At 37.5% G+C, this 17,116-nt stretch overlaps 1 protein-coding gene across 2 annotated transcripts in view; it reads right to left on the reverse strand.

Annotated features, from left to right (window-relative positions):
- Positions 1-17,116, reverse strand: part of slc23a3 (solute carrier family 23 member 3) — a 31,084-nt gene extending 13,968 nt beyond the window's left edge. For both annotated transcript variants that reach the window (XR_015499063.1, XM_087267431.1), the window contains exons 1-6: positions 16,952-17,116; positions 13,764-13,900; positions 13,606-13,676; positions 8,566-8,639; positions 8,137-8,318; positions 4,086-4,170 (exon numbers count right to left, since the gene is read on the reverse strand). Coding sequence is in view for 1 of the 2 variants with exons in the window: in XM_087267431.1 (XP_087123557.1) it covers positions 4,086-4,170; positions 8,137-8,318; positions 8,566-8,639; positions 13,606-13,676; positions 13,764-13,900; positions 16,952-17,068 (666 nt within the window). In the remaining variant the exon portion in view is untranslated. The remainder of the gene's footprint in view (positions 1-4,085; positions 4,171-8,136; positions 8,319-8,565; positions 8,640-13,605; positions 13,677-13,763; positions 13,901-16,951) is intronic.

Raw genomic sequence — 17,116 nt, forward strand, 5'->3', positions numbered from 1 at the left:
AGCATCTTCCAGTGTTTCTGCATCCCCGGCTTTCGCACTGCTTCAACCAGCTCCAAAAGTGGTGAGAAAAGCATTGTAAGTTTTTTTTCCATGCGCAACAGTTCTGCTCGCTCTACGCCAATAACGAATGCTATTGCATTGTTCATCTGCAAAGATATTCAGCCTAGTGTCACGGAGAATGAAGGTTTTAAACACCTCCTCCTGTTAATTTTTATTTAATTATAATAATATTAATAATAATAATGATAAAAATAATTGGGTGTCACGGTGGCACAGTGGGTAGTTTGACCACCTCACAGCAAGAAGATTGCTGGTTTGTTATATTTTTATTAGCCTGTTGTTTACAGTGACAGTAATGTTTCAAAGCAGCATAACACTGCTAGTTCACCACCTTAAGTTTTGAATAATCAGTGGCAAAATATATCTTTGTAAAACTTGTTTTCATAGTTGAAAAGTTAAATCACAATTCTTGTTGTGCAATGCTAAATTTATTTATGTTGAAAGAGTGCAAATATATACATACTTTTTTAATATATATTGCACTTATACATTCTGTTTATCTTGAAAATACTTAAATAATATGTGCTATATGTTCTAAAATGGCCCTCTACTGTAAACTGACACTCTGGCTCTGAGAGAAGAGCCAGTTTGTAAAAAAAAGTCTTGGTTTTGCTTGGTTTATAAATAATCAAACTCATTCAATGGCACAGCATCCTCTTTCACATAATCTCATAAACTTGATCTAATTAGTTAGTGCTGAAATATCGCATCGTATCGTGATATGGGTGTGAATCGTATCGTGTTGCATCGCAATATGTCACAAATGTATCGCTAATATATCGGATCGTATACTTTGTATCGAGATGCGTAACGGATCTGCATTATAGCTTAGATGCCCAACCCTAATGTACAGGGATGTGCATCCAACTGAAATGGGATATAGATTGCGGGTGGTGCTTTCTAGTTGCGCATCATTCTTTCATCTGGAAGGGCATCCGCTGCGTAAAAATGTGCTGGATAAGTTGGCGGTTTATTCTACTGTGGCGACCCGGGATTAATAAAGAGACTAAGCCGACAAGAAATGTAAATTGGGAGTGGAGTGTAATGGAAATTGTTTTACTGCCTATAATTTTATTTACAGAAAATCAATATTACCCTTAAACCGCCAGTAGGTGGCGATAATAAGTCAAAATGATAGATTCATTAAATGTGCTCTATTTAGGTTTTCGACTCTTTTAAAGCATACGAATAGAATAATATAATTGCAGATATTTAAGAGACATGCTAAGTTGACATTTATCTGAAAAACAATGCTAAATTCAATTAATCTCCTTTAAAAATGGTCATTCAGTGTCGGAAGTCTGTCTTTGTTCTGGTCTCTATCACCTGCCCATGCACTGTCAGTTTATCCAATTATATTTCTGAACTTTTGAAATTTGTTTCTTGGCACAAGTCAATAGTTTTTAAAAGTCCAAATATGTACCTACAGCTACACACAAACATTAACACATCGGCACAAACTCAAATAGATGAACTAGACATGCAGACACAGTGTCTACTTTAACACAGCAGAGGAAACATTTAAATAAGATTTTAGTTTGAGCTTACGATCACTCATGAAAAAAGCCACAAACTGTTTCCCATAACCTTTGACAACATTCAAGCTCATATTGAATTAAGAACACTTAAGTCAAAGATCACTGTAACACAAGGCACCTCTTCGTTGGGAAACTTTGCCCAGATCAATGACATAATCTTCTTACAGGCCAAACATCAGTCTAATGTACTGCAGGTTAAGAGATCGAACACCAGCTCGAAACTGGAAATCCTATAAATCATGACTCAAGGTGTCTGTGTTACACTTGGGCTGGAAGTAAAAGTAAACTTGAGTTCTGTTGATGACGTACTAAACGCTGGAATAAACTTTTTTATACATTATTTACGTTAACCCAAATGTTAGGTTTGTCCAGGTTTTTGGATAATTATGAATACAGAAGGTAATGTCCAAACATGTTTTGAAGTTCACATTGTTGTTGCTGATAAAATATAACACTGAAAACATTTAAAACAATTTAAAATATTTTTCAGTTGGATAGATATTAATTAATACATTAAAATATCCTTAATATCATTAAAACAACTTTACCGAAGCCTCTCTACTTGACAGTTAGCCTCACGTGTCCACCATGTTTGTAGTTTGTTTACACTTTGTACCCGAGCTGTTAGTTCTAACAGAATTCACATTTAATGCTCGATGTATTGAAAATGGAAACAGTACTGAAAATCTGACTTAAGTAAAAGTACCATTACTTGCCTAAAAATGTAGTGCGAGTAGAGTAAAAGTATCTGTTGTAAATATTACTCAAAGTATGAGTAAATAGTAGACCTTCCAAGAGTACTCAAGAGTAGTGAGTTTTACGCTGTAGAAAGCTGATGCATTTACGTAATTTGTGATTACATTTAAGTAATTTGTGGATGTGTGTAAACGTAACATTCTGTAGTGCATTTAGTTATTGCCCAGCAGGCACTCAACATTATAAGACGTTAATATTTGGTCAGATTTAGGTTGTGACGTCAGGTGACCAAAATTTATTGTCCAGCCAGCTTCTAAAGACAACATTCTTTTGATGTCTAATAACAACGTCTAACGGCATTGATATTTGGTTGATTGTGTTGGAAAGTGACCAAAATCCAACATTGAGCCAACGTCTTAGTCCAACATTATATTGACATCAAATACTGACATTTATTCATTAGGTATGGCAACCAAAATCCAACATCTGATAGACGTCACAGTGGTAACGCCCGCACATCGTCAAGCTGTAACATCATTAGAAGTTGATATTTGATTGGTTTTAGGTTGGACGTTAAACATTGACACTGCCTGATGTTAAATTTTGACGTCAACCCGATTTTCATTTCCAAACAAATTGCAATGTCCCCAGGACATTGGGGTACAACATCAATCTGACGTCATGTTGACGTCTTGTGCTTGCTGGGGGTGCAAGGTAATTTCAGTTATCATACAGTAAACATTCGTCATCTTTTTATGAGTGACTTGCATCTAAACAGTCTCTGGATCATTGCGTGTAAAGATTTTGGACATCTTTTGGACACTTTAAATGCTTCCAAACAGAATGCTGCAATTATAAATCACCCATGTCTTGAGGTAGCTCATCATCCATAGACAGGAAAAGATAAAGTAGTGACTGAAGGTTGAAGGAAAGTAGTGGAGTAAAAGTACCGACACAGCATTAAAAATTAACTCAAGGTAAAATAAAAGTACACATTTTTAAAACTACTTATTACATTACAATTTCTGAGAAAAACTATTCAATTACAGTAATTGGAGTGTTTGTAATTAGTTAATTTAACCCTGCTAAAAAATCCAACTTAAACCAGCCTAGGCTGGTTGGCTGGTTTTAGCTGGTCGATCAGGCTGGTTTTAGAGGGGTTTTGGCCACTTCCAGGCTGGTTTCCAGCCATTTCCAGCCTGGTCTTAGCTGGTTAGGCTGGGAGATGACCAGCTAAAACCAGCTTGACCAGCCTAGCAGGCTGGGAGCCCAGCCAAAACCAGCTATGTCCAGCTTAAACCAGGCTGGTCAAGCTGGTTTTAGCTGGTCAATGGCTGGAAACCAGCCTGGAAGTGGCCAACACCCCTCTAAAACCAGCCTGGTCGACCAGCTAAAACCAGCCAACCAGCCTAGGCTGGTTTAAGCTGGATTTTTTTAGCAGGGACACCACTGATTGGGGTTAAATTTAGATTAAATTTAAACTTCAAATTTCTACCTGAAATAGTAAACCATCCAGAAACTTTTGGCATACTCTTTTCGACATACTGCGGTTTGACACATAATAATTCTATTTTCAAACACTATTTAGGATGGAGCTGTGTTTGTGGTGCAGGCACTGCTACGTTTATTAGCACTATTACAACACAATATGGTAATGTGGTAATGTTATTTCAACTAGATCACTGTTTATCAACCACATTCCTGCACGACTACCAACACTGCACATTTTTTTTTTACATGTAACCATTTACAAAGATTTCGACAAGATGCCTTGTGCCTGTTCAGACTTACAGAGAGTCTCCTGCAGACGGACAACACAGAAAGATGCAGAAAAGAGTGAAGATGCTGAGACAGGATTACTAGTAGAACAACTGCCCTGAAACAAAACAAAACAAACAGAGAGAGAGAACTTAGTATCAGTGTTTTACTGCAGTCACATAGTAAATTGGCAAAAGCAAACAGTCAAAACACTCGCAGTAAGGTTGCATTTGTTAACATTAGTTGACAATATTTGTTAATTAAACATAATGAAATGTACTTTTAGAGCACTTAACCTTAGCATTTCATAAATGCGTAAACGAGGAAACATTTTATCACCTACATAATATAAGTCTCCATGATTTTGTTTGCTCACATTGCTAGTTTTGTGGTGAACAATTCATCTGTGCATGTCATTAAGAAAAGATACAATAGTTTGTCTCTCTAATTTTTCATTGAAATCTGACATTGCACTTGTGTGTTTTCAGTTAATTTATCAGATGACCTGATTTTGTGGTAACGGGTGTGGCTAACTCTGCTTTCCCTGCTGAAAAATCTAGCTTAAACCAGCCTAGGCTGGTTGGCTGGTTTTAGCTGGTTGACCAGCCTGGTTTTAGAGGGGTTTTGGCCATTTCCAGGCTGGTTTCCAGCCATTTCCAGCCTGGTCTTAGCTGGTCAGGCTGGAAAATGACCAGCTAAATCCAACTAAAACCAGCTTGACCAGCATGGTTTAAGTTGGACATAGCTGGTTTAGGCTGGGCTCCCGGCCTGGCTAAGCTGGTCAAGCTGGTTTTAGCTGGTCATCTCCCAGCCTAACCAGCTAAGACCAGGTAGGAAATGGCTGGAAAACAGCCTGGAAATGGCCAAAACCCCTCTAAAACCAGCCTGGTCGACCAGCTAAAACCAGCCAACCAGCCTAGGCTGGCTTAAGCTGTTTTTTTCAGCAGGGTTAACTAACGGAAATGATGAGAATGAAGTGTCTGTTAGGTTGTAACAAAGCATAGAATCACCAAGAGGCGACACTCTGGTGCGATTTAGGAAACAGCCACTAGATGCCGCGGCGGCCATTTTGGAATGAAAACTCCAGTAGAACAACAGCATATTATAAGTCTGTAAAATAAACTATTAAAAGTGCTGATGATTGTGATAGTAAGTGTTGTATTGTCGTCTTTCAGGTTGTATCTCAGCTTTAATGTACTCTTTAAATAGATTAATAAAAAACAAAGTAGCTGCTTGTCATCGCAACAGCAATAAGATCCAATGGAGAGCTGACCGCTTTCACTCTAAAATGGCGTAATCCGCGGCTGTTGCTGGGCGCTGCTGTTGCAATGGAACGTTCTATTGAGTGTCGACTCTTGGTCATTCTAAGCTCTTTGGTTGTAATAACTCTTCTAAAACCCTTTTCCCCATCTTTCCGAATGAAATGCCTACTTTACTACATCCAATCAGCTCGCAGTAGTAAGAACAAGCCACGCCCAATGGTTGCTTATTGAAAATTTTGTTTCTCTAGGAACTGCATCACGTTACAAAAAGAACAACAATCACAGCTTCTGGTTCACGGGAACTTTAACAAATAATTTAACAAATGCAATATTATGCATTATTGTTTAGTATCAGTAAAACACAATAATATTTGGTTAATTGGATTTTCATTAACACAAACAACTATAGTGTTCAGTTTGGATTAGGTTTGGTTTTAAAAATAGCTACGTTTTTTTGTTTTGTTTTTAGGTTGTTAGTGTGAAAATTGCTAAACATGGCAAAAAAAAAAAAGAGTTTACACTGCAATAAACAACAGTAGTGGTGCCATCTATCATTAGAGAATATTTTTTAAATTTGCATATTGTTGGAAATGCTTATTGCATTTGATTTGATCAAATATTTGGTTAAGCTTTTATGATCGTCCAACTAAAGTCATCTAACAAGAGATTGTCATGCATCCCTAAGTCGAGGCTGAAGTGCAGAGGTGAACATGCCTTTGTAGTAGCTGGTCCTAGATTGTGGATTGCTCTGCCTCTCTGTATTAGATCTATTATCTCTCTCTGTTTTTAAATCTAGGTTAAAAACTTACCTTTTTGATTTGGCATTTAATCAATAAACATTGTCTGTTTTAGCTAATCTTTTTTATTTTTCTTGGTTGTGCTGTTTTGTGCAGCACATTGGTCAACCTCTGATTGTGTTTAATACTGCTGTGTTGAAACCAGAAGTTTACATACACTGTATAAAAAGCACATAACCATTGAAAAAAAGTCAGACGTTAATGTGACTAAGCCTTTTCTCTTTTAGGTAAGTTAGAATTATCAAATTAGTTTCTGTTATGCTTAACAGCAGATGATGAGAGATATTTTTTTTTAGAAATTGTTATAACTTTTCTTAAAAGTCAAGTTTACACACAACAAGATTATTCTGCCTCTGAAAAAGCTCAGATGATGGCGTCAAGGTTTTGGAAGATTCTGATTGGCTAATTGACAACATTTTAATTAATTGGAGGCACAACTGTAGAATAGTATTTAAGGAAAACTTCAAACACACTGCTTCACATGACAACATGGGAAAATCAACAAGCCAGAATCAACAACAAAAGCCAGATTACAATTAGCTAAATTACACTGGGAAAAAACTAATTTTTGGAGACATGACCTGTGGTCTGACGAACTAAGATTGAACTGTTTGGCCATAATGACCAGTGTTTGGAGGACAAAGGGGAAAGCTTACAAGCCTAGGAACACCATCCCAACTGTGAAGTATGGGGGCGGCAGCATCATGTTGTGGGGCTGTATTGCTGCAGGAGGGACTGGTCCACTTCACAGCATAGATGGCATCATGAAGAAAGAACATTTTGTAGAAAGCAACATCTTAAGACATCAGCCAGGAAAGTAAAACTTGGCCACTAATGGGTTTTCCAAAATGACCATGACACACTGCCAAATTGGTTAAAATGTGCTTTAAAGACAACAGAGTGAATGTTTTGGAGTGGCCATCACTAAGCCCTGAGCTCAATCCTATAGAAAATGTGTGAAGAGTTGAAAAAGCTTGTTCGAGCAAGACAGCCTACAAATCTGACTCTGTTACACCAATTCTGTCAGGAGAAATGGGCCAACATTCCTTCAAACTATTGTGAGAAGCTTGTGGAAGGATTTGTGGACCCAATACAATTGAACAAAGTTATACAGTTTAAAAGCAAAGCTAAAAAAATACCAAGGAAATGTTTATAAACTTTTGACTGTCTAGAAATTAATAAAAAATTCTCAAAAAATTCTCTCATTATTCTGGCATTTAGCAAATGTAAATCATTTAGGTAATCCTAACAGACCTAAAATAGTAAACGTTTAGTATGATTTACTATCAGACATTTTCTAAAAAAAAAATGGTTATGTTCCTTTTTATAGAGTTTATGTAAACTTCTGGTTTCAACTCTAAATAAAACTGACATTGACATTAAAAGGTATTTCAACCAAAATATTATATTTTATAACGTTTTTTTTTTACGAATAAATTAATGTATTTTTGTAATACTTAGTTAAGCTACACATTCAACAATCATAGTTTTAAGCAGTTGACTTGCAGTAAAATCTTACACTTATTTTATTTTAGAGGGTGAAAATATTGTTTGAATAACAAACTCAAAAGTTACTAAATATGTTTTTAAATATATCTTAATATGTTCCCAGGGTAATCACTAAAAAAATGGCAACATTGCTGTAAATCACAGGTGTCAAACTCAGTTCCTGGATGACCGCAGCTCTGCACAGTTTATTTCCAACTCTATTTAAACACATCTGATCCAACTAATAAAGTCCTTCAGGCTTAAAACCTGCAGGTAAGAGTGTTGAAGCAGGGTTGGAACTAAACTTTGCAGAGCTGCAGCCTTTCAGAAGAGTTTGACACCTCTGCTTTAAAATAATGTTAGAAGATATTCTTATATTTTCATATTCTTTGATTGCTAAAAACATTAAGTGTTACATGAAGTTTTAAGGATATATATTTTATTTACAACTACATTTTTATACATCATTTTATGCAAACCTGAATGGCTATTATCAGCCTGTGAAGCTTAACAAATGTGAAAAATGAGTGTCGTTACAGTATCGCCAGGCCCCAGTGATCGGAGCACAGCAGCGCCGCCTCCTTGTAGATGGAGAAACCCAGAATACACAGCAGAGGAGCCAGAACTAATGGACCACTGCATCCCAGAGCAAAGCCCCCGAGTCCAGTCGAACCCGCAGCCAACTGAACCACCCCTGCAACCACTACCATGCCTCTCAACTGCAAACAAACACACACAGGATTACACTTTCATGGACAGACACTGACAACAGATGCACTTTCAAAAGAAATGTTAAATGTTCTTAATTAAAAAAGTCAAATAAATTATAAATAAAATATTGGTTATAACATTTACAAAGCAATAGTCTGAGGTAAGTGAAAGCAGGTGTTGCTGTCCGCTGCTGTGGATTATTGTGACAATGGAGGGTGGTCTGAATGTTCAGCACCACGGACAGCACTCCTCTACCTCTCTGATTGGGTTTGCCGGGGCCACGGGCTCCTGCGGTTCCACACACTGCCCTCTACAGGACACAGCAGACCCTGGCACACAACACATTCAACATGAACATTTGCAGAATGCAAAACTAAGTGAGATACATCCATCTGCAGGCCCGCAGACCCACACACGTTTCAGGCCACCAGACCCAGACCCCTACATCCAGAGAGAGTCGACCCATATACGGGTAATGGTGGATCAGTTGTGGTTTTGTATCATTAAATGTGCGAATGTTAAAATGGGTTACAGAGTGTTTATTAACAATAAATTAAACACTAGATACTAGGGATGCCACGATTCTCAATATAATATTAAACCGTTCGGTACGATCTCCACGTTTTATATCTCCCCGAATTGACTGTGTGTGTCTTTAAGTCTATGAGCTGAGATGAGAAAACTCCTCCCTGCGATTAAATATCCAATCACTATGCTCCAAAGCTAGGGGGCGCTTGACCATCATTCCACACTTTAACATGGCAAGCGGTGGTGAAGTGAGGCTCAGGCAACAGTACAAGGAAGCACCTGTGAAGTGAGGCAACAGTACGAGGAAGCGCCGGCGTCTTTCAAATCTGCAGTGTGAGGACAGTTCTGTTTTAACGATAAGTATGATGCCAATAAAAGAAAAAACGTTGAACAAAAAAATAAGTGTGTGCAAGCATTGTTTTACACGTATAACCATGACTGCACATCTGCAGCGCCGTCACCCAGCAATATCACTGTCTGAAGGCAGGATAGCAAAGAAGCTAATAAAGTCCTCCAAATAGCAACAATCCCTTGCTGAATCCTTCAAGCAAACATACCTAACTGATTCCGAGACACACATAAAAATAAAAAAGGCAGTGCGTGTGTTTATTGCTAAAGATTTGCAGCCGTTTTCGGTGATTGTAGATGTGGGCTTTTGTCATCTTATAACGCCCCATTTACACGGGGCTTCAGCGTCAACGCTTGACAGAGACCGTGTCTGAAGTTGGGGCTGATGCGATTATCATAGCAGCGTTAGCCAATTAAATTAGTCAGCAATAGGCCACTGTCTGAGCTGGTGTATTTGAATACAGTGATCTGATTGGCTGACGCTTATGTCGGCGCTTGAAAAGTTGAGCAAGTCCCAACTTTTGCAGCAAGCAATATCTCTGAAGCAACACCGACGGATCCACAATGCAGTTCGGCAATGCCTGACGTCACCCATTTAAATGGGAAGCGTTGAAGCTGACGCCCTGTGTGAATGGGGCGTAAAAGCACTCGATCCGTGTTACAGACTAGAGTCTCGCATATTTTCACCACTGAGATAATTAAGATTGTTTCATTCATTCATTCATTTTCTTGTCGGCTTAGTCCCTTTATTAATACGGGGTCGCCACAGCGGAATGAACCACCAACTTATCCAGCAAGTTTTTACGCAGCGGATGCCCTTCCAGCCGCAACCCATCTCTGGGACACATCCACACACACATTCACACACACACTCATTCACTACGGACAATTTAGCCTACCCAATTCACCTGTACCACATGTCTTTGGACTGTGGGGGAAACCGGAGCACCCGGAGGAAACCCACGCGAACACAAGGAGAACATGCAAACTCCACACAGAAACGCCAACTGAGCCGAGGCTCGAACCAGCGACCCAGCGACCTTCTTGCTGTGAGGCGAAAGTGAGGCGAAATACGGATATGTTTATTTGAACTCACATGAGTTTATTTTCAAAATGTAGGAACTTATGTGTTCCCCAGTTTGCACTTGGGCTACCAGCAGCTGTGAGATTTCAGTTTTAATTTTTTTTTATACAATACACTAGGAACTAATGTACTTTTCTTGGCTTTAAAGTAAAACAAAATGAGTATTGCAATAAATCGTTTTTATTTTTTTCTCATTAACCTCTTACTGTTCCTATTGCCTATAGAAAAAAGAAAGAGAACTGAACCGAACCGAAAACCGTGTTAAAATACCAAGGTATGTATTGAACCGTGGGCTAACTGTATTGTTACATCCCTACTAGAAACATAATTATATAATTTTTTCATTCAATCATTCATTTTCTTTTCGGATTAGTCCCTTTATTAATCTGGGGTCACCACAGCGAAATGAACCGCAAACTTACCCAGCATATGTTTTTACATTGCGGATGCCCTTCCAGCTGCAACCCATCTCTGTGAAACATCCATACACATTCATACACTACTGACAATTTAGACTACCCAACTCACCTCTACCACATGTCTTTAGATTGTGAGCACATGGATTGTGTTATTGTTTGTGTAGCCATGTGCATTCCTGTCATGCTCACCCCGCCCCCCTTGTTATCTAATTATTTGTTAATTTGTCACACCTGTTTGTTTCTTGATTAGTTTGTCTTTATAAGCTCCTTGTGTCTTCTGTCTTGTAATGGTTGCACAGATTCACAGCCCCCCTGAATTATTAGGCCCCCTGTTTATTTTTTCCCCTAATATCTGTTTAACGGAGAGAAGATTTTTTTCAACACATTTCTAAACATAATATTTTTAATAACTCATCTCTAATAACTAATTTATTTTATCTTTGCCGCGATGACAGTAAATAACATTTGACTGGATATTTTTCAAGACACTTCTATACAGATTAAAGTAACATTTAAAGGCTTCACTAGGTTAATTAGGTTAAGTAGGCAGGTTAGGGTAATTAGGCAAGTTATTGTATAACGATGGTTTGCTCTGTAGTCTAACAAAAAAAAAAATAGCTTAAAGGGGCTAATAATTTTGACTCCAAAAAGGTTTTTAAAAATTAAAAACTGCTTTTATTCTAGCCTAAATTGGCACGTTAGCGTGATCAAAACAGGAACAAAAACGGGTGAAGAATCCATGTGCAGTGTGCAGCAACAGTGACAAAAATCCCAAAATCAAAGTGACAAAGTAACAAAATAGCAAACAAACAAAACAAGAAACTAAGACAGATTAACTCAAACTAGACTTTAACAAGATACAGGAACAAGATCAGGAACAACATACCAAGAACGACAACGAACAACTGACAAACAGAGGATAAATGACTGAATATATAGTCCAGGGGTCTCATGTATCAACGCTGCGTACGCACAAAAACTTTGCGTACGCCAGGTTTCACGCTCAGAATCGCTCACGTTTGGATTTACTAACGATGAACTGAACGTGGGAATGTGCACAGCTCCACGGCAGCTTCTTGGCTGGCGTACGCACATTATTTGTGCGTGTCTGTTTTATTTCCATTGGTGACTCCTAGAGGCAGTTGTGTTAAATTGCTCTATACAAAGTGTCTGAGCCTTGCAATGGCAGCTGTATGAGACAGGTTCATCTAGCAGGTATATAAGGTTTCCATACCATACATTTGACCAGCTAAACATTATAGCACAATTTGCAGCGGTCGCCTGTTTTCCCAATGTAATCTGAGCGATCTACCGCACGCACATTGCTATAAAGACACTATCTGAAGATGAATTTGCATACGTGAATCAGAAACATTTCCATTCAATAAATGTGCAAATAAAATATGATGCACAAACTTATTAATGATTCCTACTTTTCTTTCTCGTGAAAAATAGTTGGCAAAATCTGATATGTAGCGGGGGGAAAAAGAAGAAAGAGTTCATGCTCGAACGTGTCAAAACATGTTGACATGCGTCTTACGAGCTGCGCCACTGAGACCGTTAAGGATACTGCAACATTTTACACCTATAAATCACACTATTTCTTTTTTAATTTACTCAGTGCGATGTTCAGACCCAACTGTGTTAACCGCATCAGCTAAACTCTCCCACTCAGTTTTTTTTCTTTTGTTGTTAATTCCGGAGGACAAACTTGCAAATAACACCGCTTTTCTCCAGTCTACCTCCGAAAGGAGCACCTACAATTCACATTCTGTTCAAAGTTTCTCTTTTTGTTTGCTTTTGCCATTGCTTTTTCGTTGGGTTTTGCCAAAGTAAAGTCATTTGCATATTCATACGGGGGAGGAGGCAGGGAGGGGTTTTGTGCTCGTGCATGTTGCGCTCAGTTTCACGTTCATTCAGATGTACAAAAGAATATGCGTGAGATTCGGCGTACACAGTGTTTCATACATCTGAATTTTTTTTTGCGTACGCACATTTACAGCTTTGTGCGTACGCAATGTTTTAGTATGATTTCCGCGCAAGTCTTCGTACATGAGGCCCCAGGTAATCAACGGAGATTGGAGACAGCTGTGGTTGTAAATCAGTGTAGATGACAGACCGGATGTGTGCGCGAAAGAATGTATGGAAATGTAGTCTTTTTGGGCGCTGTAGTTCCACTCAGTGTCCATTGAACTACAGCGCCCTCAGGTGGTCACTGACAGTCATGACAGAAATAAAACAAATAAGACTTTCTCCAGAAGAAATAATATTATCAGACATACTGTGAAAATTCCCTTACTCTGTTAAACATTATTTGGTAAATATTAAAAAAGGACAAAAAAAAAATAAAATCAAAGGAGGGCTAATAATTCTGATTTCAACTGTATATGAATGTTTAATATTATGAACATTAGGGATATATGTATGTAGGTACCAGCTCATAGGCCAATAATAGGAAATGAAGAAGCTGATAGATTAGCATAGAGGGTGATGTAGGAGTAAAATGTTATGAGCATCTTTAAATATCGGAAGCAAAAGCAATCATTTAAGCATGTATGTCCATTGAATGGCAAAGAAAATGTGAAAGCCACAAATTAGGACATCTATGCAAAATAGGATTAGAAGTGGGGGTAGTGAAGATAACTAGAAATACTAAAGGAGGAACTTTTTAAAAAGGTTAAAAGTTGACCACACCATGTTAAACACTACCTTAAGATTGATAAATAAATACTCAACAGGATTATGTGAATGTTGAGGAGTGGAAGAATCGGTGGAGCATGTTATTTGTACTTGCCAGAAGTTTAATAGTGAGAGGCAAACAATGAAAAAGGAACTTTCACATTATAAGTTATAAGACTCACTTTCAGAGAATACAAAAATCATTCCTGACCCCTTTTAATTGCTTGTCATTCTTACCTGACTGATCAGAAAGTAAGGCCATGGCCGGGATCAGAAAGTCCAAAGATGGAGCCTGAATCAATGGCAAACTGAGAGCACAAGAAACATTTCATTTAACGCCACAACTGCAATATATCAGCTTACCTACAGAAGCAAAAGGGTAGACGTAATCTTACCGTGATCCAATCCAGCTCTGCAGCAGTGTAGATATACCAGAGTGAAAGAGCACATAGGCCACTATTGTGTCCCTTTCTACTTCCTGAATTAATGTACAGACAACCAGAGCGCAGAGAGAAGACAACACCAACACATGCTGGAGAGAAACACACAAAGCAGACTTCAAAACTGCTCAACTTACATTCATGTTGTTCATTCATTAGTAAAAATTAGGCTGATAAAAAAGTGAACATTGAAAATCCACACCAGGCTTATTGTTATGCACTAATGTTGCACACAAGTTTATCAGCTTGCAAAGGTCATCGAAATCATAATTAGAACTTGAAAAAAATTATGAATAATTATACAGTTGAAGTCAAAACGATTAGCCCTCCTTATGTTTCCCAAATGATGTTTAACAGAGCAAGGAATTTTTCACAGTATTTCCTATAATATTTTTTTTCTTCTGGAGAAAGCCTTATTTGTTTATTTTGGCTAGAATAAAAGCAGTTGTGAGTATTTAAGAAATAAACATGTTAAGGTCAATATTATTAGCCCCTTAAAGCAGTATATGTACTTTTTTTTTCTCTCGTTTGTCACTAAAAAAAAATTACCTTAAATTTACAGTAAATTACTGGCTAATATTTGCATTGCTTTCACAGTAAATACTGCATGTAAATTCACAACAAATTACTGTGAGGTAGTTCACTGTAAATTACTGATATTATGTTACATTAAATTCATGTGAAATTCACTTCACAGTAGAGGTCTAGTCTAGTAGAGGTGTACTGCGGCAGCATTTCGTAGGGTGCGGGAATAAATTTCTAAATAAAGCGCGGGAGCGGTCAGTAACTGGTTTTTATTTTGGACGGGAGTGGGTGATCTAACAATATCGCTCCAGACTCCTGAGCAAGCGAGCACGCATATGTATGTGTGTGAATGAGACAGCGTGATGCTACGTTTTGCTGTTGTCTATGTGTGTGTGTGTGTGTGTGTGAATGAAAGAGCGCGTGAAGCTGTTTGTGTGTGTATCACTTGCTTGGTGCTTATGAGTGTGTGTATTTGTGTGTCTGTGTTTATATGGCTTGTTATAGGCTGTCTAGGCTTTGTATAGCTGGGTGGTTTTCGGTTTTGTTCTCCCCCCGAAAACAGGCGGAAACAGTGACAACAAATGCTGAATATAAGCGGGAGCGGTCAGGTTCGGGCTAAAACCTGGCGGGAGCGGGATTGAAAATTTTGTCCCACGCAGATCTCTACTTCACAGCAGATAGTAAAGTCCATTACCATGATTTCAAAGTATGATCTTGTAGAATTAACTATATTTTACTGTGAAGCAGGCGTTCCATGGCTAGTCATTCTGACATTTACCCTGATAGAAATTTTTGTGCGCTTTTTCTCCAGCTTTGCTTCTTTTAATCATTATCTTATCTTTGATTTAAAATAACAACAGATTATTGCCACAGCTTTGTAAATCAAGTTCAATGTAAATAAAGTTCAATGTAAATCTACTTTTACAGTCAGTGAAATTGTTAGTTGTCAAATAAGTCTATTTTATATCACTTGTTCTGATGTTGACTGTCATACTGCAAGTAAACTTTTAACATTACTAAACTTTAACATTTAACTTTTCTAAACTAAAAGTAAAATAACTACATGCAAAATGAAAATGACTGCAGAAAGTAGGTATATGTATATAGGTAACAGTAATGTGCGGTTAGGGCAGTGCCTCACCTGTCATCATCCTCACCTGCCATTATGAGATGTATATTAATGTTAAAATAATTATTTGTCCACTGATCTGTGCTTTAAATGGAATTTCTGTATGATTCAAATTATTTCAATTCAAAAGCGTTCACTTCACATTAGTAAAATCCATTTCTGTGATTTTACAGCATCTTGTAAACGTGACTTATTTTACTGTGAAATAGGTGTAACCCTGCCAGTCCTACACCACTCAACCCACTCCGAGCTGGTATCAAACCGGCGACCCTCCACATGGGAGTCAGTAGCTCTACCAAGGAGGCTAAAGACCTCGGCCTCTAGCGTCTGTCGCTAGAGTACCTTTAGAGGTCAGAGGAGTGAGGTTTACCTGCAGAGCATGCACCTACTGGCTAGCCTTCGTTGCACAGGCTTTCAACTGCTAGTCATTCTGATATTTACCCTGGTTTTGAAATCATTTTGAGTGTTTAACAGTGTTTAGTTTTATAAATAAATTACTTTTGTTCCAGTTCATTCATTTTTAGCAAAGAGCAAGGTTCATTTATGTAGCACATTTCATACACTGTGGCAATTTAAATAATACTTTACATAAACACAAATCAAAGAGAGAAGTATACAAAAATAAAAACATAGTGAATAAAAACACATTAAAATGTGTTAAAACAGGGTTAAAAGAATAAAAAAAGAAAAGAAAGACATGATAATTTGATCTGTAAAGTTATGTTCATTAAATTATTTCATGTTTCCATGTTAACCTTAATAGCCTAAAAGTGCAGTGCACCCAAAAAATGAAAATTTACTATGACATGTTGTTTCAAAATGGGATTATTTTTCTTCCAAGTTATTTTTAAAGATGCAACCAAATGGTTTTGAGGGCTGCAATAACATTATTTCTAAATATCAAAACAAGTGCCAATACTAGCCATCATATTTGATTTGTATTAATGTCTATGTTATATGAAATAAAAAGTTCCTATAACATGCAAATAATATAGCCCATTTCACAGTAATTTGCTGTAATTATGCTAATTTAATTTCACACAAAAAACAAATCAGAATACATTACATTACTGTGAATGTTTACAGTTAAATACTGTTAAGTTATACTAATGTATTTTACTGTGAAAAATTACAGTAACATGTTGTGAAAATCTGGAGAAAAAATATTAAATGTACAGAACAATCCTTCAATACATGCAATGACTTGCCTAATTAAGCCTTTAAACTGCACTTTAAGCTGAATACAAATATCTAATAAAATATTATACTGACATCATGGCAAAGAAATGAGTTATTAGAACTATTAGTTATTAAAACCATTATGTTTAGAAATGTGTTAAAGTCTTCTTTCCGTTAAACAGAATTTGAGGAAAAATGTATACGGGGGGCTAATAATTCAGGAGGGCTACTAATTCTGACTTCAACTGTATGGTATCATAACATGGTAACCACACTCAAAATACAGGAGAACAAATAAATAAATACTCACTTGTAATGCAAGGGCAAAATTCAGCAAAATTGAGGGCCTGCAATCCACATCTAGGCTCCCATTTCCTTCTGGCTTTTCTAAGTCCAAAGGTCTCTTACATCTGTCAGTCTGCACCATTGTTTTTGCCCTTCTTTCCTCCTCGTCTTACTGTAAACTTCTATTGAG

This window comes from Danio rerio, chromosome 9 (assembly GCF_052040795.2).
Source record: "Danio rerio strain M-AB ecotype USA chromosome 9, GRCz13ab, whole genome shotgun sequence".
In the NCBI taxonomy this organism is placed as follows: domain Eukaryota; kingdom Metazoa; phylum Chordata; class Actinopteri; order Cypriniformes; family Danionidae; genus Danio; species Danio rerio.